This window comes from Phasianus colchicus, chromosome 4, assembly GCF_987193195.1.
Source record: "Phasianus colchicus chromosome 4, bPhaCol1.hap1.1, whole genome shotgun sequence".
In the NCBI taxonomy this organism is placed as follows: domain Eukaryota; kingdom Metazoa; phylum Chordata; class Aves; order Galliformes; family Phasianidae; genus Phasianus; species Phasianus colchicus.
Window position 1 is genome coordinate 39737306 of NC_143439.1, and position 25378 is coordinate 39762683.

The 25378-nt window shown below is 37.8% G+C and overlaps 1 protein-coding gene across 16 annotated transcripts in view; it reads left to right on the forward strand.

Moving 5' to 3' along the window:
* PDLIM5 (PDZ and LIM domain 5) overlaps positions 1–25378 on the forward strand; it is a 114480-nt gene that overhangs the window by 84518 nt on the left and 4584 nt on the right. For all 16 annotated transcript variants that reach the window (XM_090139272.1, XM_090139279.1, XM_090139286.1 and 13 more), the window contains 4 exons: positions 1842–2029; positions 15070–15244; positions 21065–21245; positions 22262–22382. In XM_090139272.1, the coding sequence (XP_089995398.1) occupies positions 1842–2029; positions 15070–15244; positions 21065–21245; positions 22262–22382 (665 nt within the window). The remainder of the gene's footprint in view (positions 1–1841; positions 2030–15069; positions 15245–21064; positions 21246–22261; positions 22383–25378) is intronic.

Sequence of the window (25378 nt, forward strand, 5' to 3'; positions counted from 1 at the left end):
TTTCCTAGAATACTTCTGAAGTGTTCTCAGCACCTGATTTTCAAAAGGAAGCATGGCTGCAGCTATCTAGGAGCTATGTCTGAGAAACTGATCCTCATTTCACATGTGACCTGGACCTGCTTCCTTCCACACATGGTGCCCACTCATCACCCCTCTATTGCATCTAGTAAGCTCTCATTACCTTGTACCATCTTTTTTATAATGAACATGACTCTTCTGGTTACATCTAGGAACATTTGTCATTTGTATTTTGGAGAGACCACATGTTCTTCTACCCTAAGTTTAGAAGGACGTTTGCAGTGATAACGTGTGTTAACTTTCAATATGGACTTTTTTCTTGCTATAAGTATTAAATAGTTGGAGAAGAAATCATTTGAATTATAAAACAAAGCTAAAAGGTTAAAACTAGAGGTAGACGATAGGCTTGATGTTAACGACAGTAGAAGTGTTTTGACATCAGAATAACCTGAACATTTTCAGTGTTACTTGGAAAGTCTGAGAAAGCTGCTTATGTGGAATTTGCTAAACACATGAAGTCCATTGTTCCTTCTTCAGTCTTCTAATGAAAAATTAACTGCAGTTCTTTTCCATAACCAATTCATTTCTTTCAGATACATAACTATTAATAAAGATGGATAAAAATAGTTGAAGTTTGAGTGCTTTCTGACATAAGAGGAGATAAAGTAAGATGTTTAGGAATTAGTTCTGAAGCATTAGTTCTGAAGCATGAAATAAGTTTAGCTTGTAAAAAGTGGAATATCTCTGGGGTTCTTTAAAGTGAGACAAAGATATGGATGCATTGCCAACATATGTTGAATCTTTCATGAATCAACACCCCAGTCTTTCTCATCAGGTCTGCTCTCAAGCCATTCTCCACCCAAACTGTTTTGGTGCTTGAGATTGCCCTGACCCAAGTGCACTTGACCTTGTTGAACTTCATGAGCTGGTCATGGGCCCACCTCTCAAGCCTGTCCAGGTCCCTCTGGATGGCATCCCTTCTCTCTAGAATGTCAACTGCACCACTCAGCTTGGTGTCATCCACAAATTTGCTGAGGTTGCACTTGATCCCACTGTCCATGTTGCCTACAAAGACATTAAAAAGCCCCAGTCCCACCACCAATCCCTGTGGAATGCCACTTGTCATAAGTCTCTACTTGGACGTTGAGCCACTGGCCACAACTTTCTGAGTGTGAACATCCAGCCAGCTCCTTATCCAGTGAGTGGTCCATTGGTTTGGTGAGTTATGTGTCAAATGAACTCAACAACTTAGAATGACATTTTTGTGACAATGAAGTTTCAGAAGTTTTTTTCTGGAAGCTGGTCTCCTGAACTACTTTGTCAGTAGCATTGAGCTGCTGCTTAATGGCAGATAATGTCTTCCTATCCTTTTTCTTTCAGTCTGCAAAGACAATTTTTATTCAGTATCTCTACTTCCTCAGAATCCGTTGTTAAAAAGACTTGTATACTAAGCTTTTGAGAAGTCTAACATACTCTGTAAATGCTTCAGATGTCTGAATATCTTTTAGCATTTGAATGTAACAGAATGCACTTTGTGCTTTACTGGACTTGTAAGCACTGCATATAAGAAATCAACTGGAACATCAGTGACAGCTACCTCTATTAGCAAAAGACTTTAATTGCAGTAGCTATTACTCACTAAACTGAACATTCAGATATACTCTTTTCATTGTGAAACTTGTTAACCCTGTAAATCTGGAGACAAAAATCAAGGTTGGTAATTTATATTTTGGCTTCATAATGTGTCTGAGTGCTTGCATGTTGTATGGTCAAGGCAATACTTGACCATACATCCTATTTCTTTCTCCCTCATTTCTGAACAGTGATTCCATGGAGCCTACCCCACCTGCCACTTACACTGCCACTTCAGTGAGGAATGTGTCTGCCAGACACGAAAGCCCAGATCCTAGATCTACCCCCACCAACAATGCCACATCTCCTTCAGCGCCCAAGCCAACAGGACCCCCAAGCAGTGCCAAGTACTCGGGCTGGCAGCCTCCAAGCCAAGCAGGTAACTTGCAGTGAGGTATTTTCATGTTTGGGTAAAGACCATCAGAGAGCTCAGTAAGATGTGCTTGATCAGAGGTGTAAGAACAGCAGCCTGCAAAGGGCTACTCGTGTGTTTCGAGTAGAAGCAATTTTGCTTAGCAAAGAGAAAAACAGCACAGAAGCTCTGGTAAATGAGTAGCCTTATGAAAGTAGCCTTATAGATGTAATTGGTTGCACAAACAGGCAAAATCCAATATCTCTGACCTTCTGTCAAAATTATGTGTAACAATCACATACGTACAAATATAGTTTTAACTTGGTATTCCCCATATGACTGTAAATTCAACAGAACGTATTCTCTGTGATTTCAAGGAGTATATCAACAGAGACACGTGTTTCCCAAGTGATCTCCTCTGAAGTCAATGTTAAAAAAATAAAAAATAAAAAAGGAAAAAAAAGACTAAAACATGAAAGTGGCTACATATTTGGCATTTGCAGACTTTATTCATGGAGGATGCCAATGTTATGCAATTTATGACATAAGGGTTTATTTACAGCTGGGTTCTTATAATGATCACTAGCATGGCTGTTGCCTTTGAATGCAGTTTTGTTATTTTTTATTGCTTTATACCAACACTAAAATGTCTGGAAAGCATGCTATTTTCTTTATGGAAGCTCCTTTCTTATTACTGTATGCATATCAAGAAATACAATATGTGTAATTCTGTATATATTTTTTCATAATATTACATGCAGTGATTTTAGATAATCTCTTAATGTAACTTGTCTCTTAAATTGAATCTGTCTTTGGCGCTGAACTAAACTTTAGTATTAATTTCAAAGAAACCAAGAAATCTGTATTACTAATTAAATTTAGACTGCGGATTTTCTGGTAATAATGAGATGAATACTATCGATTCTCCTTCTGAAAAGAGATGTAATGCTAAAATTGCTTTTTCTTTTTTTTTAAGTTTTTCTCTTAAGGATTTTCCTTCTTTAAAATATACTCAGCCCAGAAAGGGATCTGCAGAGGCCATGGCATAAAAATAAAGATAAAACATATGGTGTTAATGGTGTATGTTTATAATGGAGCCTTTGGCATATATGGCTTAAAATTACTGTTATGCCTGGTGACAAATGACATTTTGAACATGCAGTACTGCTATGGAGCCTCGAGATGGCAATATGCTGTCATTTCTATACTACCCTGTCAAACATCTTAAGGACAAGGTGAAGACTTAAGTCAAATTTTGTTTTCTGACTTCAAGTTAGCTATCATTGGAAAATATTTTTTAAGTTACTTTTGATCTCATATACTTCAGGCAAGCATTGTGGGAATATGATAATCCTTTATTTTTAGAAGTGACTGTGTAACTTCTTTCTCTGTCCCACAAAGGGATTAATTTCTTACATTTGCACAAAAAACAAACAAACAAACAAAAACTAACAACCAACCACCACAGTGGTCAACTTTAGGTTTCCACAGTACCACACCCATTTGCAGTATATTGTTAGGTATTTCACAGCAATTTCTACTATTGTGCTTTGCCATTAATGTAAGTATTGTTTGAAATAATTTTTTGAAGTGATGATGACTGCTGCATGATGGAGAAAGATAAGTAAGGATGAATTAAATTTCACTTTATTCTGTACATCTGTGGAAATCTGGGCCTCTGCTCTGTCTGATTTGAAAATCTCTTCTTTCACTTTAGGAGTATCAAGTTGATCAGTGAGGATAAAAGCTAGGCATGCAGATTTGGTTGATATACACTAGAAAAGGTTAAAAAATAACCCAAACAACTTTGTGTGCTATTTCAACATATTTAAAACAATTTTATAATGTACAAGTTGACAGAATTGCAAAGTCCACAATTAGTTACTAGAACTTGTATCTGGCTCTTGCTTTTTTCATCACTTTCAGGCATTTGCAGGTTTTACATGTATACATATTGAATGAGAAGTCTATTTTTTAAGTGTTCAAAGTTTATATAAACTACTTTCAAGGCATCTATGTAAAGATCTGGCAGTCCAAAATGAAGGTATGGGCCTGCCACATTGGAAGATGCAACCAGGTCAGCTGAACCCCAGATTTGAGCCAGTTATGATCAGTGCTGTTCCCCACAGCAGTAGGCACAAGGGAAGAGGCTGACAATGCAAGATGTTGGGTAACAAATACCTTTTTGGACAAAGGTAGAGAAATATGGCACATTCCTTGCATCCCTATTCAGAGTGATGTGCAATGATAGAAAAGGTGGTGCTGAGAATATGAGAACTGTGTTGTCTTGCTGTATGTTTTGTGCTGGAAAACCTGAGAATAACTTGCCTCAAATTCACTGCCAAAAAAGACCTGCTTCAGAAATACTGAGGGAGCAAGAAATAAAATGTGCAGTAGAGAGAGAGAGATTGAAAACCTAATGCTTCCTAAAATGGACAGCCAGTCTGTACTCATTCCCAATTCGTGGAGCTTCTTTCTGAAATGTAAATGTGAAATGGACAATTCGGAAATGTCAAAATGCCCTTTTTTCTTCCTTCTATTTTTTCTCCCATCTTAAATTATTTGACTTCATCAGTCTGGAGGTACCTTCATCTGCCCATGTGTGAGGAAGCTTCTTAGGTTGAAAAAGAAGAAAAAAAAAGAAGGAAAAGAAAAAAGAAACATTTCTTGATTTCATTGAGATTGTGACAGCTGTCTAGGCATCTGAAGCTTGTCCGGAGGTTATAAAAGTTTCACTGCAAGCTGGGCCCATAGACCTGTCATAAGGTCACCCTTGGCTTTTTCTGTCACATGCTGCCCCAGTCACTCACGAGGTCAGTAATGCAAAACTAGCAGTTGGAAGAGACCTAAACGTGGCTACAGCAGTGTTACAGCAGAGACTGATCACAGTCTTTCTCAGGCATGTATTTCACAAAAACAAAAATTCCCATGGTTTCATTGTGCCTAAGCTTGCTTAGTAAGGCTGAAACCAGCAGTCTGACAAGTAAAACCTTTTAATTAGCTGAGTGTTTTGGTAAACTTAGTCAAATGTTGAAGAAAGACTATAACTGTTTCAGGGCATATTTGGATTTCAGTCACTAATTTTGCTGTTTGTTTGCAGTCTGGAGCTTGACGTTTCTTATCAAGTAAATTTGCCAGCACTACACAGGCCAAGCAAAATTTGGCCTTGCAGGTTGTGGACCTGACAAAATTTTAAACAAATAGAAACCTTTCCCTTTGAGTCTAATTGATTTCATAGTTGTAGTCTAGTGTGGGAAATAGGAATGAAGGCATAGTCTTTTGCAAATGTGTATCAGTATGCTATTAATAATAGAAACTCCTTTGGAGTACAGTTTTGCAGATCTAGTCATACTTACTCTTCTAATGAATATTGTACATAGCACTAAGTTGTTTCCATAGCTAAGCAGACGTGTTACAGGATTTTGTTTGTGTCTGGGGAAGATGTAGCCTGCTGTTTTATGGCATAAATATTACCAGTGATTTTATTTATTAAGTTGTCCAACTACACACATCAGTCATTTGGTCAGAAGGCATCTGCAGGCCTTTAGCTGGCATCTCCCTTTCTTGGATAGGCTATCAGAGAATACCCTTAATATTAAGAAAAGTTGTGTGGCTTCTTGTGTTTGATTTTGGCTTAGATTTTTTTTTTTTTTTTTTTTTTTTTTTTTAAATTATGCTGAGATGTTTGAAAGTGCAAAAACTGTCTACAGTGTGTGGCTCACATAGTGAACTTGGAGATACCCCAGGCATAGAGTTTCTCAGTGCAGATGTCAACCTTGATCCAAGTGATCTTGCAATGATAGCATCAATAGAGCTCAATTATCCTTGTATGCTGTAGGAGGCTGCTTGCAGGGTATCTGTGAACACTTGTGCTAAACACGGGAGCACCATATGTTCCCTGATGGCAAGCTCCTGCCCTCCCCAGGGGAGCATTTGGTTTATTCTCCTGGGCAGTAGCATGAAAATTGTTTCAGATGTCTGTGAATCAGTGTGCCCTTTTCAAGCTCTCCTCCTTAAAATCTTTTGTGACCTCCTTAAAGAGCAAGATTTCATTTTTTCTGTGAAACAACCTGGAGCACTATGAGTGGTAATGGACATTGAGAATGGCAAGAGCTAGTCTATATCTCATGATAGGTTCCCAACTTGCTGAAATGAATGGCATAATTTTTTAAGGTTAAAACGAGCTCTGTATTGTTGCCTGTAGAAAGTTTTCTGTGGGATGGCATTATGGATTAAAAGTGTTCTTTTTTTTGTTGTTTGTTTGTTTTGAGAGCATCTGGAAAAGATGTTCAGTTAGGCATAATTGTTCTACTATTATTATTTTTCAACTTCCAGCAAATCACAATGTTAGTTACCCAGTATGAAAGTAAATACAACGTCCTTTTCTGGAATTAAATCCTAATGTTGCAGGATTCTTTAGTGCTTTGGTACAGGAAATGGTGGATAGCTGCCCTACTCCTTGTACGCTCATAGAAGCTGGATAAACATGACAAAAGCCTGACTTGTCAAATCAAGTCTGATCTTTGGCGTATTGGGTATACAAGGATCTCAACATCCAGAGCAAGTGGGACGTGTACATGATGAAGTGGTGATACACACCTAGACAGCACTTTGACAAGAACACTCTTGCCATTTGTTGGAATAAGTCAAATTGTGGTGGCTACTGTGTCAAGTTTATTGGCTAGGGTTTATAGCAGCCCTCAGTTTGTTTTTCTCAAGTTACGATGTTCCTTTTGAGCTCCCACCAGAGAGAGAGAGGAGCTTTTGACAAGATTATTATATTCAATCAACAGCAACAAAATGCCCACCAGTGGCCTAGCTCCATCACAGCCCACCCATAGCATAGATACAATGAGTTATTTTACTATTTCATAGCTAACTTTTGTAACTTATGCAGCACCATTCACCCCCAAGGAACGCCAAAGCATTTGCAGTCTTGATACCATGTGCAAGCACATGATGCACTCACAGGCACTGCTTTTGCCCACCATACAGGCACTTCTTTGGTGAAACATAACAGCTGCTTGTCAGCACACTGTAACACCCCACAGCATCTTGAAAGGAAGTCAATAGCACCGTGTCAAATTGAAACTGTTGGGACAATTTAAGAAAGCACAATTATCCAATAAATGCAGTTACACGAACTGGAGTTTGGCCAGGAGACAAACTGTCTCTCAGAATGGGCAGCAGGATCTTTGATGATCAGAAGTCGGGACTGTAGGACCACATTTCTTATGCAAGATCACCTTCTTCAAGATGCTGTTGTCAGATGTCAAGCTGCTGGCACGGTGCTGACTTACATGGGCAGAGCCCTGCTTTGCTGGTGGACTCCAGCAGGACCATAGCCTGCAGTTAGTATAGCTGGAGGCCACAAAAGCCAGCAAACTACTTGGAGAGGAGGGTTTGCCATAAGCACTGACCTTCCTCCTGAGCATGAGGATGGAATGGGAAGGGTTTGTGAAAGAAGCACCCAAAGCTTGCAGTGTTAGGTGACCAGTTAGCTGTTTTTGCCAACCTCCTTATTCTCAGGGTTTTTCTCAGCCCAATACCTCTGGGATATGTAATCCTCTTCCAGTAGAGCTGGTCAGACATGTCAGCTAATTCTGCAATACCCACAACTGTCAGTTGCCTAATCCTGAGCCAGCACATGTGTTAAGCACATGCTCCATTCAGCAGGGGAAACACACTTGGAAGCTAACTGTAAGCATTGAAAAATTGCTCCCCAGGCAACTTTGTTTGAAAAATTCTGCTATTTCCTTGCAGTTGTTTTCATGTGTTTGATAGACTTGCCTTTACCATCTCTGGAGTTATCCTCAGTGTGCTGTCTTGCTGCATTTTTTTTTCCTGCTTAGCAATCCCTTGATAATTTTGGAACGTTGAAAACAGAATAAAATACAAACCTGCTCCTAGGTGTGACTTGACATCCTGTCCTGCATGTACCACCAGTTTGGATCTTTGTGTTTTTCTTTGTGACTTACTCTGCAAAAGTTTGCTAAGGTAAATGTGTCAGATCGTATCAGCCTTGGGATCAAATGGCATGGAGCTAAGGAGAAGAGGGATGGGGGTGCTGAGATTTACTCTGCTATGGCAAAATGCTTATACTTCCAGTAAAGACTTACTCAAGTTTCATAAAGGAGTTTCCTGTGGCACTTTAACTTCATTTTTCTGTGTTTCAGTAGTTATTTTCTCTGCAAGCAAGGCATTACAGGTTGCCCTGACTGTGTGAGTGAAGTCTGTGCCCTATCACCTTTGCATGGCAAAGGCAACGTCACCTTGTTCATAAAGTCCTGTACTTTCTTTATTGTTACCCTGTCCCACTTTGTTTCCTTTGCTGATTAGGAAAATAAAGATAGGACTAATTACTAGGGTTGTAAGGAACTACATGCCCCCTGAGGACAATGGTGTAAATATGGGGGAGAAACTGGAATAATACTTCAAGTTAAGGCAAATTCTTATATTGTTGGTGAGCTATAAATGGTCCAAAAATAATAGACAGTTCCAGTATTTTTCATTGAAAAAGACTGTTAAAGTTTGCCCCTCTGCGATGCAGTTGCTGTTAATAAAAGAAGAAAGGCTTGTCCATAAAAGTGATATATTGACAGGTCAAAACACAAAAGCTTCCTGATTCTGGCATATGGACTGTTTTTCTTATTAATTTTTCATCTAATCTAAATGATTATATTGTCATATGACAGCAAAGCACGGGAATTTATTCTTACAAGTTAAGTAATGTGAACTTGGACTTAGCCAAGCAAAACCCATTGTGAAACCAGAGTGATTTATAAATGTCAACCTTAATTTGATGGTAATGTGAAATTGTAACTCCTGCAGACATAGTGAAAATTAGAATATATTTTTAAAGCTTGAATATTGATATTTAAGAAGAAGTGGGTCTTAGTAATGATAGAGATGTGTATTTTGTGCTTATTGGAGGCAGAGTGGCCTACTACACAATACTAGATCTGCTGAACAGAAACTCACCTTTCTGTAACAAATTGATAGTTTGAAGTTTTTCCTGTGGTCCCGTATTGCTATTTCATGTGCTATTGCACCAAACTTTTGTGCACTTAAAATAATCGTAGGCACAAATCAGACCGATTCATATTCTTTTCTCTAGTCATTAAAAGGGAGGTGGGGAGACTATTTGTCTCTGATTATTTCACACCCACTAAGTGAGAACATTCACCAGTCTTCAAGATTAGATACTCATTGCCTTTGATTTCTTAAAAAATTACTAGCCTGTTGTCACAGACAGATTTGTCTGATAGCCTCTCCTTAATTTACAGCCTGCACTACTGCTGGTGCCAACTCAGAAGAGTGAGCTCTGTGCGTGTAGATTGTCTGGAAGTTATCCTTAGTAATTATACAACAAATGAAAAGTCAGTATTTCTTTGTCAAATATGGTCTTATCACTATGCAAGCTTAAACATCAGCTCTATGAAAACAGCAGATAAAGGACCAGCCTGTCCTGCTCTCCTCAGACATAGTCAAGCTATCAAGGTCAAAACAGGAGCTCAGAATGAGAGAAGCAAAATGTTATCTGCAGAAGGCCACAAAATGGATTTCTGAGCTGTCACTGCAGTGAAATAAAAATCTATTGTACAGGGGAATGAGGAGGGCTTCATTTTCTTTTCCATGAAGCACATTTTCAGTAACAGCTCTGCCAGTTGTGCCAAATTTGTGATGGTATGTGATGTAGCAAATCACAAGGAGACACGCTGAGCAAGCCAAAACCACCATACTCATTTTAATTAAAGATCCTTTACAGCTAATTTAGTCGGAACCTTTGCAGTTGAAAGGCTGGTTGCTAACACAGGAACTGGCCCCTGGAGTTGCAGAGGTTGTTGAAATTGGGCCGCACTCGCACCTGTTGTGATTTTCCACGGAGCACATACCAGCCTTCACCAGCATTTAAAGAAATGATAATGGTTTAATCCTTCCTGTTCTGCCTTTAATCAGCGGTGGGCTTTTAGCTTTGTCTATGCTTCCAAGACCGTGCAGCAAGCAAAGGGAGAACTGCTGAACATGACATTCTTTTTTTTTTTTTTTTTTTTTTTTTTCTCTCCCTTTTTTTCTTTTTTTCTCCTTCTTGCTACTCCTGTAGTTTTCTCCATTTAACTTGTACGATTTCACGCGGGCCCGGGAATGGATAGGGTGTTATATATGGTTAATGTAACGAGCTGACAGCAGAGCTTTTCAGACGCGTTGCTTCATCCGGCCATCTGTTTGAGTTGGAGGAAAGAGCTGGAAGATTTCTTACTGTACAGATATATTAAGAGAAGTCAGAAAATTGGACATATGAACCTTTATATTTTCCATTAATAATACAGTAGTTTGATAGCAGTGTATAAATCACTGAGTTAGAACACTTTAAAATGAAGTTCTGGCACTCCCACCAGTTAAAGTAGCACTGTTATTTATAGATATTACATGAAGCCTGATGTTATGTTTAAGTGAGCGTTAAACAGTTCAGGCTGTTGTATTGTTGCTATGCACCGGAGAACCTCTGTCAAAGTGACTTTGGCACCGCTGCGTATCCGCCTTTCTCCCTTTGTCTTAAAAATCTTTCGCTTGTGTTTGTAGTTATCCATGTGTTCAGCAATGGAACAGCCTATTGTTAGTGAAACAAGGGCAAAGTCACACTGGAATTTTTAGAAAGAAAAAGCCAGTTCTCTACCTTGCCTAAAACTTTGTTAAATATTAAACTGGCCATACCAAGGAGTTCAGTAAAAACAAACATTGAGGGCTTGCTAAACTTAAACCTAATAAAGTAGAAAGTTAATAGTCAGGTACAGAGTGTTTTGTCTTCTAGAAAAGGCAGCTATGACAATGCACAGGTGGAAATCAACGGTGCTTTGAAAGGTTTAACTAAAGAGAGAATGAAGGTGCAGACCTGCAGAACTCCAAAATTTAACCACAGAGGTCTTTTCAGTGACTTGAAGAGAATGTGAGCCTCTCTGACACTCAAGGTGAAATTGGTCCTGATGACATATATAATTCCTATGAATTGTCATGTTTTGATTATAATGTATTTATTATTTATTATTTATTATTTATTATTTATTATTTATTATTTATTATTTATTATTATTACAGCTCTAATACTTCAGAGCCCCCCTGCAAGTTGCTGCACTCTATGCTACCGCATGCACAAGGGCCAGAAAATCTATAGTGAGATGCTGTGGGGCAGCTGGCGTTGCTCCCTGTCCCCTTCCTGTAGGTCATCTTTTGAAATCACATGCCTGTGAGCACTTTGCCAGACCTTGGGTACCAGCTCTGTGAGAACAGAGCTGCTGGTAGATCCAATAGTATGTATTTCTCCTTTCATGTGTGCTTGGTCTTTTCATCTTTTCATTGTTGAACCTCTCTACCCATTTTTAAAGGAACTTGGAAGCATAACTACCTCCTTACTGCAGCCTCTTTTCCCTACAACAAATCTGCAGTCCGCAGTATTTCCAAAGGAAGGCATCAGTTAGCAGCAACCCATCCCCAAGCTTTGATACCCAAGGGAGAAAGTAAAAAGCAAAGTATAAAGTACAAACTGCAGGAGGGCTCAGACTGATGGCCGGAGTTGAGAGGGTGAGAGACTTAGGCTGAGTGTGAGAATTTGTACCCACCTTGCTTTTACTTGCATGCCACAGTAAAAGCTCTGTTTGCAAGGGAAAAACCTGTGGAAATTTTCAGGGGCTGATGTTTTTCTTTAAATGATGCCTTTGTGTTTGAAAGCTAGAGGATCTGTTTAAGTAACCAAAAGTTAATAAGTAAATAAACAAGTTAGGCTTTTCCCACAGTAAAACAGAGCTTAGAACCAAATTCAGTCTGAAAAGTTTCAAAGGGAATAGGGAATAAAACGGAGGAAAAAATGCAGGAACTCTAACAGTTTTGTCTTCCTCCCTGTAATCCATGAAATCTTGCTTGATACAAAATTGACTAGTTTTTAAACAAGGGGGGCTAGTCAGAAAAAAACAGTGTTCACTCTGAAAGAGAAAATATGCCTAATACTTGAAATTCTGCAACACCAGGTTGAACAAAGCTTAAAAAAAATAATGACAATACATATAGATTATAAGCAGGCGACTATTAGTGTTACAAACAAACAACAATAAAAACCCACTCACCACTATCAACAAAAAATGCTCTTTGTGTTGCAGTGAGAGTGATAAGCCTTTGCTAGAATTACTGGAGTGTTAATGGCATGCTTCTGGCCTACAGAAAGATACAAGTGGTCAATAAAATCTGTCTGCAGGCTGGTGTTCAGATGGTAATCATGAAGATAAAAGTCTGAGGCAAATCAAACAGCGAGAAAGAGATAGTGGAAAAAAAAAAAGTCTTGTAGAACAACTGTAGGAGTTTTACAAAGAAACCAGTATAGTGTGTGTTCTGAAATAGCTATTAGTATATGTTACTGGTCTTTTTTCTGGTTTGGGCATTGAGCTTGAGTTCATCCACTTCAATTGAGATACAGTGGGTCCACCTGCCTTGACTAGTCCTCAATGCCCAATCTGTTATTGCTTAGGCCACAGCTTTTGCTTAACATAATATTAAGTTGCATATTTTATAGCATGGTCCATGCTTAAGAGAATTTTTGTTTTATCATAGGGTCATTGGTAAGCCAACATTGTCTCTCAAACTGATGAATAGTCATCTTCTCCTCTAGTAGTGCTTTAAGTAATTCAGGAATTACAGGTGATTTGTCTAACAACTCTTAGGAGAGTTTATACAGATAAATCCTGATCAGTAGTGATTTTAAAGCTGGGCAGTGTTCCAAGAAGCATTATTCATGAATACAACATTAATAGAAGCTGTAATGAGACCAAAGAAAAGAAAGGGGTTGTGGTGTTTATACTTATTCTTTCTTTAAGCAAGCTGAAGGGTGGTTACTATTGTTTTTTAACTACAAGGTGCAAACAAGAGCTAGCTGATGTTTTGGGATTCGGCAGATGAATGCATGTTAGCAGTATAATGGAAATTATATTGCAATTTGATTTATGAAGAAAACAATCTTCAAACAGGTTTTGTTTTAATGTGTATTTGTTTGTCTTCTTGTGAAACAGGACCTGAAAATTAGAAGGCAATGTGTGAAAATAGGAAAGTGCTATTCATCTTCAAAACTATTCTTCCACCATCTCCATTTTTATATCTTCCTAAGTTTTCAGGTTAGCAGCTATTTATCTAAAATGAACTACAGTAGCAGAGAGACTTGTTCAAGAGTGCATGCTTGTGAGCTGCATATTTCTGAATACTTTCTACTCATTGATGCTGAATGTCTTTATACTCAAGATGTTATACATTAATTATATATTATACATAGATAAGGGTCTTAATATTAAAAAACAAACAAACAAAAAAACCCAACATCCTAACAACTGGGAATATGGAATGCTTTTTGCTATTTCAAATACTGAAAGGCTTTAAAAAATATATCAGTCTTAAAATGACTGATTTGAGAAAATTTGATGAACCAGACAGACAAAATAAGTGTGTGGCTGTTATGTTACTTCTTCATACAGAGGAAAAAATAAGAAAAAGTAGGATCCGTGGACTAATACCAGGCATAATTACATTCCAAAAGTGTTGGTGTTAAAAAAGGCTGTGTTATCTTAGTGCACCGATATACAGGAGGATAACCTTTTTTTTTCTTTTAACTAGCATTCAATGGATTCATTTTATTAAATTGTGCAGTGTGCAGTAAGAAAATTCAACAGACACTGCAACCCCTTAGTATTCACTCTGACTCAAGTTTATCTGTGAACTAGTATGCTGCTCTGATCTGAGCAGGGACAGGCATTTGCATTTTTTTGATAGGGTAAAGATAGTGCGAAACAATTTTTTGTCTTATGCCTGGAAGATGATTTAAAAGGTAAGGGTGAAAGACTAGCACAGAGGATAATGGGTCCACAAACTCTAATTTTCCATAAAAAGTATTGGTGAAGCTACCTGCAGGTACCCTCACCGTATATTACAGTGTTGCATCTTTGCAACAGAAGCATTGTCACATGCTGTCAGACATGTCTGCAGTTGCTTGGTTGTTACTTTCTGACCAGTCACAGCTTAGTATCTCTTTTTGATTTACATGGCTTAATATGGTTGTAATAAATCCAGGACACAGAATAAACAATCATGGTTTTGCTTGCCTCTGATTACAAAAAAGACACTATGGAAACATGGGGTCGTTTAATGTCTGTTGTTGTTGGTGGTGGTTTTTTTGGCTTTGAAAAAGAATTCTCCACTTGATGGGAGTAACTACTCCCATAACCATCTACTGCTGTGATCTGTATGTCACCAAGGTAGACATATCTGTAGAGAAGAAAGAAAAGCAGAGAAGTGTTTGTTTCTTTATCACCCTTGGCAACAGGTCTATGCATTTCATTTTTGTAAACGCATTTTTCAAACTCCGTAAAAGCTTACGCCTATGACCTTAAAAACCAGAATGCAAATGCAAGTCTATGATGTATACACTTTTGGAAATGACTGGATTTTATGTCAGAGACACAGCTTTTCTGAAGGGATGTGTTTGATCCACTGTTGTAATGCTTCAGTTTGGCAGTGTTTAGTGAGCCAGCATAGTGTTTAAATTCGATTTAGAAATATGTTTTCCTTTTACAATACTGTATGTTAAGTTCCTATATGTGTTGTGTTGAATATATATTCTTATTTATTCTGTTGGTAACGATGGACGATCTTTTCTACTTAATGTAAAATGTTTTGAGCAGCTATGTTGTATTCTCTTGTTTCTGTTCATACACTGATATTCTTGGCTTTGGCTTTCGTATCTGAAGCAAAATAATGTCTTCACAGGTTGTACATTCTTTCACACGTTGAAATTTGTCCACTGCTTTTACAAGCTAGCTAAAACTGTTCTGTGTTATTTCATGTGTGTTTTGTAAGTACAAATTTACTGGTGGAGGAGGAAGGAAAAAGGTATTATACTTTTTTGCTTTAAGTAGGCAGGCATACACCAAGCTGGACAAAGATGTTGGACAAATTCTACCTGTTGCTTGTATTTCAGAATCATTTACTTGGTACTGAAAGACAGTTTCTAAATATTTTTGTCACTCTTTTCGCAGCTCCTGCCAGTGGACGGACGTCAAATAGTATTAAAACATTTGGAACAACTGCTCCGAGTCAAAAGTTTGAAACAGCCCCTCAGCTAACAGAGCAGGACACATTGGTTCAGAGGGCAGAGCATATTCCAGCAGGAAAGCGTACTCCAATGTGTGCACAGTGCAATCAAGTCATTAGGTTCGTATCTACTCATCCTACAGGCTCTCTGATAGCAAAGCTTTTCTTTGCTTTCATTGATTTTGATTCCTTGGTCACAAGCATTGTATGGTTCCACTTCAGTAACAGAGAACACCAGTTTTGCATGTGTTTTATCTAGAAAACCTAAGAATGAGAGAAAAAAATGGAGGGAGAATATTGCAAATGTTGGAAAACACTGAAAACGTTGCAACAGTCACATCCTTGCCATGCATTTTACAGAGATTTAGAAAGCTGGGTGGAGTAGGGCAAAAATAAAAGCAAAAGAGTAAGGTAGCTAGTTCTTGCTTTCACATCCTTGCCAGTAAAACTGCAAAATGAGCAAGCTGGAAACAAATGAGAGTACAGGGAAACCAAATGCAGACGAACATCACAAATGCCAATTTATTAACCAGAATTTCTAAATGAGAGGAGGAAAGATAGCAGGCTCCAATTATAACAGATAAGTAAGGAATACAGTTTTAACAATTGCTAGGATTGGTTTAGTAATAATTTCCTACTACATTTCAAGTTTCAAGGTCCTTTGTGGGCTCTCTGGCATTTGGGTAGTTAGTGTCCTTGACTTGTATAATATCAATGGAAAGGATTAATCAACAGAATACGCAAAAATAAGTTTGCTAATTGACATAAATAATTTTTGTTCAATCTCCAATATATTCTATATTTAGTCAGAATTTCATATGGAGGAAGAAATGACTCTGGGCTACATTGTTCTGTCAGTGTGTTCTGAAAATTAGATGTGATTGTCTTACCACTTTTCATGTCAGTGTGCAAACCCTCCTCAATTTTCTGACTGGGATTTTGGAGGGATTATTAGATGAAATATATTCTTTTAAGATATCATCTTCTTGGTTGTTCAGTTGTCTCTGCTATTGAACTGCAAGAGCAAAGTAATGTACTGTAGTATTTATTTTTTTTCACTTGTGTCCCACGTTTTCAGTGAACAACATCAGAGAGCATGCACTATATTTCACCATAGTTAAAGAAAGAAACTTGTTTGATTAGAAAAGTGAGCTCTATAAGATGTATAGATTTCACTCAGGATAATAGAAAATCAAGCTTTCTATGATGAATTTTTAAGGTTTCTTGAATCCTTACTTGAACTCTTCATCAGAAAATTCATCAGACTGATCACTTCTTTCTAGGGCTGAATCAAGTCTAACTTGTTGACTTCCATTAGATGTCTGTTCTGATATTTCACTACTAGCTCTATTAACATAAAGTTAATTTAGGGGATTATTTGCTAACTCTTCTGTGAGTTCTGGAGAAGATTTTCCTATTTTAATTCTATATGACAAGGTAATAAAAATATATGATCTCAATCTCTTTGAAGCAACAGAAAAGAAAAAAAAACAACATGATTTTTGAATGTAAATGTACCTGATCTCCAAACCTGATCTTATGCTTCACTGCAAAATGAAAGATTAGTATCAAAAAGGCCTTTGCACTTTTTGGAAGAGATTCATCTGATAATTACCATATCCGTTTTTAGCATTCTGACTTCTTTATTCTCTGAGTGATGGAGAGCTTTGAATTCATCTAGTAAATACTGTGTGAGAAAACGTATACTTTCATTTTTGTCATTAACATTTCCATTTAAAAGTAATACGAACACAGCACTTATACAATATGCATCTTTTATGCAGAAACTTCAGGCCCTTTACAGAACCTGTAGTTTACAGGGTTTGTTTATGCTCTGTACCATAGGCTCTCACGGCACAGTCCACTTATCACTCCTGAGTGCTCTTCTCGGTACTTAAAACACAAACTGCTATTCCCTCCTTTAATCACCATTGAAAAGGAAATGAGCTTCAGCCCTGCGAGTAGGGGAGTGTAGTGGTCTAGGAGCAACCTTTGTTCCTTAGTGATCGCATATGGAGAAAGGAGTGAGCCCTACTTAACAGTACTTAAACCATTGCCACCTACTGAAAGTGACACCTCTTTATGAATAGTAACTGATACTCATGTCTTTCCCTAAATTGTTGTCATTGTTTAAATCTTAATACTTCTTCATATGTTAAATGCCATCTCAATTATTAAAAGCAAGCATTGTTTCATTGTGGATGAGTTTTCATGTTAATCAATGTCAATTATACCAAATGTTCACAGTCTACAATGAATTTGAAAGACTGCAAAGGCATTTTGGTTTCAAGTTTTATCATAATTACAGTTCATGCCCTTAGTGGTCACATTACCTATGAAAAGGTAGGAGGAAGATTAAGTGACATCGCACTGTGCATCTGTTTTGAAGCCAGAATGTGTTGTGAAAATTGGTTACTTTACACTAAGGCATTGAATAACCGTGGCTAGTTAAGCTAAAACCAAAGGCATCTGATATCTTTTTAATATATCTTTAATTATTGATACAGTGATTGTATGAAGATTTCAAGTTCTTCCACAGCTTCAATAAGTAAACTTTTGTTTCCGTGTCTGTGAGTATCAAGTAGGAGGCAAACTAAATTTCTCTTGATCTGCTTGCTGTGTTAGTCTGATGAACTACTGACATTTTCTGATGAAGACTTCTGGTCATCAGGCAGTCTCACTGAGTGCTTCAGTGCAGAGTTCACTCTGCCTTTTAAGTCCAAAAGTGTTTTCCCTGTATCTCGTCTGAGAACGTTTCTTTAGTTTGTCTGCCTCTGAATGATTATTTGCTTTTGTCACCTTTTCATGGATCTTAATTATCTTAAAGGTACTAGGGAAAAAGTACAAATGGTGCTTCCCTTCAGCATCTCCCATGTATTCATATCCCATCTCCCATATATCCATATCCCATTTCCATACACGTCATTATATACTATGATATTTTCAAATGAGGAGAAAAAGAATAGTTAACTACAAAACAATTGGTCTCACCAATTCACCAGATGTGGAAATCCTTTTGATCTTTCTACCACCAAATTTTAGTTCTGGATTTCTATCATAATCGAAGACACATGAGAAGCTAGATTATTGCCATACGTCAATACATCATGAACATATTGATAAAGTTATACATAGTTACAAATGGAAAAATACTGAAATTATCCTTACATTCTTTGTATATTACTTACTTTTTGTTCCAATTTGACCCTGTTTCATTGCTACATATGGGACCCAGATGTTATACATGGCTACCAAATATATGTACCTAGTGATCCTTTGGGACGTAACAGTATGTAACTACTGATGTAAATACACAAGAATCTCTTAAATAATAATAATAATAATAATAATAACAAAGTTACTACTGTTTGCCTCCATCTGTGGGTTTGGTTCATGTAGTCTTAGATGGTAATGTCAGCAGTTTACTTAGCATTTGAAGGTAGCTTGGAATGGAGGTGCATTCATAGCCAACTGTTTCTAGTTATGTTACCATTCCTTATCATCAACTGGAAGTAAGATGTTTTTTGAGCTCCACCTCTAGAATTTGACTAGTTTACTAAAAGATAGTTGACAGAAAGGGGTTGTTGTTGTTTTGTTAGTGTACACGAAAGGACGAAGTCATCTGTAGCCATCTTCCTAGCATTTCCTGCTCTGGGTACTTCCTATCAGGATGCGTGACTGTGCCAAATTAGGCATTTTAACTCCTTTTTGAATGAAAGCAGGGAAATAAATTCCTTTGATAACTGGAAGTTATCGTTTTGATCATGAAAGTATGCAGAGACTAGGAACACCTCCAAGTTCTGAATATCATGTTTTAGTTTTTTACATGGCAGGTGTTTATTTTTTTCCATTTTTTTTTTCTTCCCACATGCTTTGGGGCAGCTTTTAAGTAACAGACATCATTAAGCTGCAATGTCAGTTTGACATGTTTAAACTATGGCCTGATTAAAAGTGAAATCACATTTAGAAAGTGCTCCTCTGGACATATGTGCAGAGGGAGCAAGCCTGCTAATGGAACACCTAGGAAACATTGTGCAGGGCACAGCCACGGCTTCCTGGGGACTTTTGGGAATGAAACTCTGTAGATGCACTCTTGCGCACTTTCCATCTGGGGTCCTACATGATGTCTTGAATGGCTAACCTCAATATGTCAGAATTGTAAACTGTGGAGAGCTAAATGTTGCAGATGTTGTAAAAATTCCTTCCCCTCTGGTCGCTAGCATGCTTTCTTTCCATTTCATAACTAACCAGGCCTATCATTGCAGTGCAGATGGCCAGAAACTCAATCCTGCCTGTAGCACAGGGAGAGCCTCTTCAATGTCAGTCCTGTCTTAATGAATCTATTAAATTAGCCTGTGCTGACACTGCACCAGGAGAATACTTTGTTGTACACAAGGACTTGTATTGTTTGATCGGTACATAACTGAAAGGGCACTGATGCAGGAAGGTGCTTGTATGGCAGCAGGAGGGTATCAGGTTAGGTCAGTGTTTGCACTGCTCAGGCATCCACTGGGATCCCCAGGCTCACTCCTTGAGGGCTGAGAGCTACTCCAGGAGTTGTTTCACTGCTCTCTTTATGATAATGAGAGGTGAATGGAAGAAACTGCTTCAGTATCTTCTTCATTGCAGCATACACATGAATCCTAAATCTGCTTCAGTTTTTCTGTCTTTGACTTCCCCTTCTGTTGAAAATATATAACATCTCCAGAGAAAACACAGAAAAGAAACAAAAATAATTATCTGTTCCTCTCAGGGACATCACCCTCTGCTCATTTATTTTCTCATCTAACGATCAGCATAACCCTGGAAACAAATTTTAAGGTTTTTGTTTCTATTGTTGTCATTTCTTTGCTCATAGGAGAATGTTTATCTTATACAAAAACATTTTTGTTTCTTATTCGGTTTCCATAATTGGTTAGCAAATAGGGTGGTGACACTAGCTAATACTTTTCACTTCTTCTGCAATGAAGTATTAGATCAGGAAAAAAACCCTGACGTGTTACTGTAAGAATGGTATCTTTATTAGTGGTATCACAGAAGTGTGACATTTGATGAGAGAAATGAGCTTGAGCCACAGTGTTCACTTAAAACCTAAATTCTGAAAGGTTGAGTGTTGGCGGGACTCTGGAGGCACCTCATTAAAGTAAATATTTTGGTTAAAGAAATTAAGCATGCTGATTATGTTTTCAGCTGAATGCTGATGCAGTGATATATGCCAGAGATTTATGACTTAAAAACTAAGATGTTTGTTTGCATAGAAATGGCAGATTTCATTTTGTGCATTAACCATATTGCATTTGCCAGACAAATGCTTTGTGTCTGGGGGGAGGGGAAGCGGGAAGAACTTCTGTTCTTGGAGAAAATGGTCCAATATTAATTAGCTTCTGGGGAAAACAAGCAAACACACAAAAAGCAACTGAGTGGTCTATCTTGCAAAAAAATTGTTGTATAAGGACAGCTATGGAATTTTTGTTTTACAAGAAAAAGTTGTAATTGGCTCTCAATGGAGTCAAGGGTACTTTAACATTTGTGGCCTTGATAAAATTACATGCTGGAAGAGAGCTGATGTTATCACTGAGTCTCTTTGCAGTAGATAGAAACAGCTGGGAATATAGAACATTTTTATTTTTTCTTTTCTTTTTTTTTCTTTTCCTTAGTAGCCACTTCAGCATTGTATTCAATGCAATACTAAAACAGGATTTCTGAAACGCCACGAAGTGAAAAGAATTAGTCATTACTGGGGTCATGAGTCTCTGGGAGATAGTACTATGTGAATAGCAGTAGTCGACACTTGGCACTTTCTCACAATCCCATCCAAAGGAAGAGGCGTGGAGCAATACCATATTGTGAACAGTGCCATGGTGTTGCAGAGGTAAATTAAAAGCATCAGCAGGAATCACTTCAATGACATTTGCTAACTAATCTTTTCTTCCTAACAAGAGGACCTTTCTTGGTGGCCTTGGGGAAGTCATGGCACCCAGAGGAATTTAACTGTGCTCACTGCAAAACTTCCATGGCTTACATTGGATTTGTGGAAGAGAAAGGGGCTCTGTACTGTGAGGTCTGCTATGAGAAGTTCTTCGCACCTGAGTGTTCTAAGTGCCAGAGGAAGATCCTTGGAGTAAGTGATCAGAGGCTAACCCAAACTTTAACCCAAACTTTAGTGGGAGCATTAACTACTGTGTTCGCTGCATTTCATTAATGAAAGTCTGTATTCCTCCAAATGTACCCTGGCATACCTCTTATGTTCCCATCACATATGGAGCATGTATATGTATTTATAAGCATATATTAAATATTGAGCCTTTTCAGTCTCTCTCTAACATTCTGATAGTGGTATAGTCTCATTTGATCTTTCAAATTAAGCCCCTGTTTTCATTAATCTGTTCTGTAACTGTTTGCTATTACTAGATTTTCTTGAACAGAATGCTTTTAATTGGCAGCTCTTTACAGAAATGGAGGAAAAAAAGAAAGGAAAATAAATAATCCTCCTTAACCAAACTGAACACTGGAAAACACACTGGTTGGCTAGACTTGAAATAGTGAAATATTCCCTATGGTAATGCTAATAGAAAGATGCATTATTCCACTCGGCACTAATATTACTAATTTGAGCCCGCCAGCTCATTGCTCTCTGCTGTATTGCAGAAAATGGCGTGTCTGTACTCTTATGCAACTGGGGTCATGCAGGGCTTTGGCAGCATGGTTCTCAAGTCATATTTGGCATTATATTGTCTTCCAAAACAACACAGAGCAGTAATAATTTTCCGCATGATAATTTATGATTAACTATTCACAGGCTTCATGAGATGTCAAAGATGCTTCTTTTCGTACTTCAGGGGACTGTTGTAGATAAGATCCTAAGTAAGATGAAGAAGGGGAACAAATGAGTTGTTAAATATGTCAGGCTCTTCATTTTTTGGTAGGTTCATGTAGAATTGTTTCTGACAAATAAGGAAATGTGCCATAAATAAATCACTACATAGAATTAAACGTCAGCAGAAACTGCATGCACAGTGTTCAAAGTAGCAGTAGGAAGCAAAGTATTCTTGAAACATAAGCGTGGAAGCACTGTCACCACAATCTAGTCGTCACATCAAAATAATGTGTTAATAACTCTCTTTCTAATCCCCACAGGAAGTAATAAATGCTTTGAAACAAACTTGGCATGTTTCCTGCTTCGTGTGTGTGGCCTGTCATAACCCCATCCGCAATAATGTCTTCCACTTAGAAGATGGTGATCCCTACTGTGAGACGGGTAAGAAGTAACACAAGCAAAGATTAGTGCAGCTGTGCAAAGAAACAGCTTAATCAGGTTTAAAAAATAATCTTTCTTTTTCAAGCTTCACTTTGGTATAGAAAAGCAAATTCGTATAACTTTGAAATTTCATTTCATGCTAACAATAAATGTAGTAGACACTTAAAGTTTGCAGTGGGTTTCTTTTGCAGAGAAGATGGTAAGAGTATATTCATTGGTTTCAGTAGGAGCAGGCTTCATGTCATTGGTTTTACTTGTTATTTCTGTTAAGTTCTCAACTGTAGGTATCAGTGATACAGCAAAGCATTTTGAGTTGATTTTCTGGTTGGCTTTAAAATAGTTTATGTTGATCTGCTTATTTACTAAATGAGCAAATATCTGTAGAGCAATGTGCTTTTCTTTGAATAGCCTTATTCACAGTGGGGAGGCTACTTCCAAGAGCAAGCAGTCTGCCCAGGAAGTGTTTGCAGATTCAGGGATAACGTCTGTGAAACATAAGCTTAGGATAAAAATAAAAAAAATAAATTAGGACACTGGGAGAAAAATACAGTGATAAGAGTATAGCATATGAAAGCCTGTTGAGCTGTAATATGTGAAAAATGTGGCAAAGAAATTCAGGGTTTGTTTTTTTGTTTTGTTTTGTTTTGTTTTGTTAGCACTTCCAGCTAATTGTATCTTTTTCTATGATTAATATGAACATTTTTCATTTGTATCAATTTCTTCGTTTTCTTAAAACTTCACTTGTGCTATTTTGTGCTAGGGCAGAAATAGATGTCATTTGTAAAATAGTTCCATGTATAAGAAAAACCATATATTAAAATTGTCTATTTTTGCACTGTGCATTATTTACATCTCTGTCAGAATTGCCAGACAAAGTTTTTCCGTGTTTTTCCTTTACTGTAAGGAGCATTGTATTTTTTACCAAGTGGCGGAAGTAGTTTGGGAAGAAATCAAGTTTGAAATCCTAGTAAATTATTTGAAGCTGAGATTTCCTTCCAAGCTGATCCCACAGCTGTTCAAAGTGGGTGCTATGAAGAATAATAGACGCTGACTGGGTGAAGAAGGCAGGCAAAATTTATCCATATTTTCTGTTGGAGCAGGTTTGATGAGGTGTTGGCGGATGTGAAAGGACAAAGTAGGTTACTGCTAATTCAGTTACACAAGTAGGGTAACATGTTGCTCCTATTGGATTTGTGGAGCAGCACAGGAAATGGATACACAAGCAGCATCCTCCAGTGTGACAGCATGGTGAAATTTCATCCTGAAGCTGTCTGAAGCCCCTGATCTTGGAGCTCTTTGATGATTCAAAAATAGTACCAGAGGGATCGATTACTCCCCTTTGGGTGGAAAGCTCATGACTGGGTTTGTTCTGCTAACACTGAATTCTTGTTCCTCTCACCAAATGACCCATGTGTTGTGCAGTGCATTGATTTGTGCTACTGTTACAGCTCCCTTGCACAAAATGCATGCTTTTCTTTGCTCCAAGCAGGAAACATGGATAAAAGGTCAAGATTATACTATTTGTGAAATTTATTTCTGAGATAAAAGGTCCTGGTGCAAGTTAAGGCAGACACGTTCTGCAAGATACTGTTGACAGTGATGTGCTGTGGTGGCTCTGGCTCTCTAACCTGGATGTTAATTTGAGATGTATTCGTTCTTCAAAGACTTTCAGTCCAGCTGGAGTTAAGGACCTGAAACTAATTTTAAAGGAACAGGGAGTAAATGTCATTGCCAAATTTCCTTCTTCCTAATGCAATGAAGGGCTCTAATTTTAAATTTGTATTTAAAATTGTCACACTGACGGTTATTAGTATGAGGGAGCTTTAATCTGCAAAAAGTTCAATATTATTTTCTTTTATTTGAGTGCTAAAATTTAATTAAACGTGCAGATGTCTACAACTTTAAAATATCGCAGTGCAGAGTTAGTAACCTAGTTTTGAAAATGCTGCATGCAGGAAGCACTGTATTATTATGTGATAAGTGTGTTGGAAGACTTCTGTGGTATCGCAGTTTAAGCATGTGAAAGCCAAAGAAAGCTGATGCCCTTCATTCTGCCTTATCTATTGCTCTTTCTTCAGAAGAAAAGCCATTAAATTTAGTAACACAAACTATAGTGCACATTACAAAATGTTGTAATGGCTGGCACCAGGAAAATATCAGTAGAAGTTTGTGTGAACAAGAATGTGAAGAGCTGAGACAGCATGATCATGAGACCTTGCCCTTCAGAGGTTTTGGAGTTATTCTACCATTTGATATTTTCACTATCTGTCGTCTTGTCATTTCCAAATTCATTCCAACAGCATAGATTAAGGAACAAGATTGGTGAAGGTGTTCCTTGCTGCTGGTAGCTTTTCTTGTCCAGATGGTGCTCTTTGAGGTCACTACAGAAAACACTGTTTTACTGAACTAAAAGAGGACTCTCCCAGTGCTGGGCACACATGATAAACCTCTGTTGTCACTGCAGCAATTAACACTATGGCATATATCTCTCAATAATGAAGTAGAAGAACAGAATCTCCTTGTATCCTCCTTGCTACTCCTTAAAAGGCTTCTTGATGAAGGGCCTCAATATCTGATTTCCCTGGAAGTGCTGGAGTGTTACTATAAAGGATGCAGTTAAAACCTTCATTAGGGTTGTCACTTTATAATCCATTTTATGAAGATGTAATATTATGTGACATTATGCATTTGGCATGACAGCATGCTGATCACATTTTTTTTCATGTTAGAGCCGTAGTGCTGTTGTGTTCTGTGCAGGAAAAAGCATTGAAAGTAGAAATAAACAGGAAAGACCAGACAACTTGAATTGAAGTTTAGATCTGCACAGGTTGGAAGTGGAGGGCTGCAGTGCCTCATGGTCCATGATATAGGTCTGTACAGAGAAGCAACATTCCTATGCAGAGGGATTGTGAGGATATGGAAGGTTGTATGTGCCTCCCGCCCAACTTCATACATATCTCTTGCCTTGCTCTCTCTTTTTCAAGCTGTCCACTGCC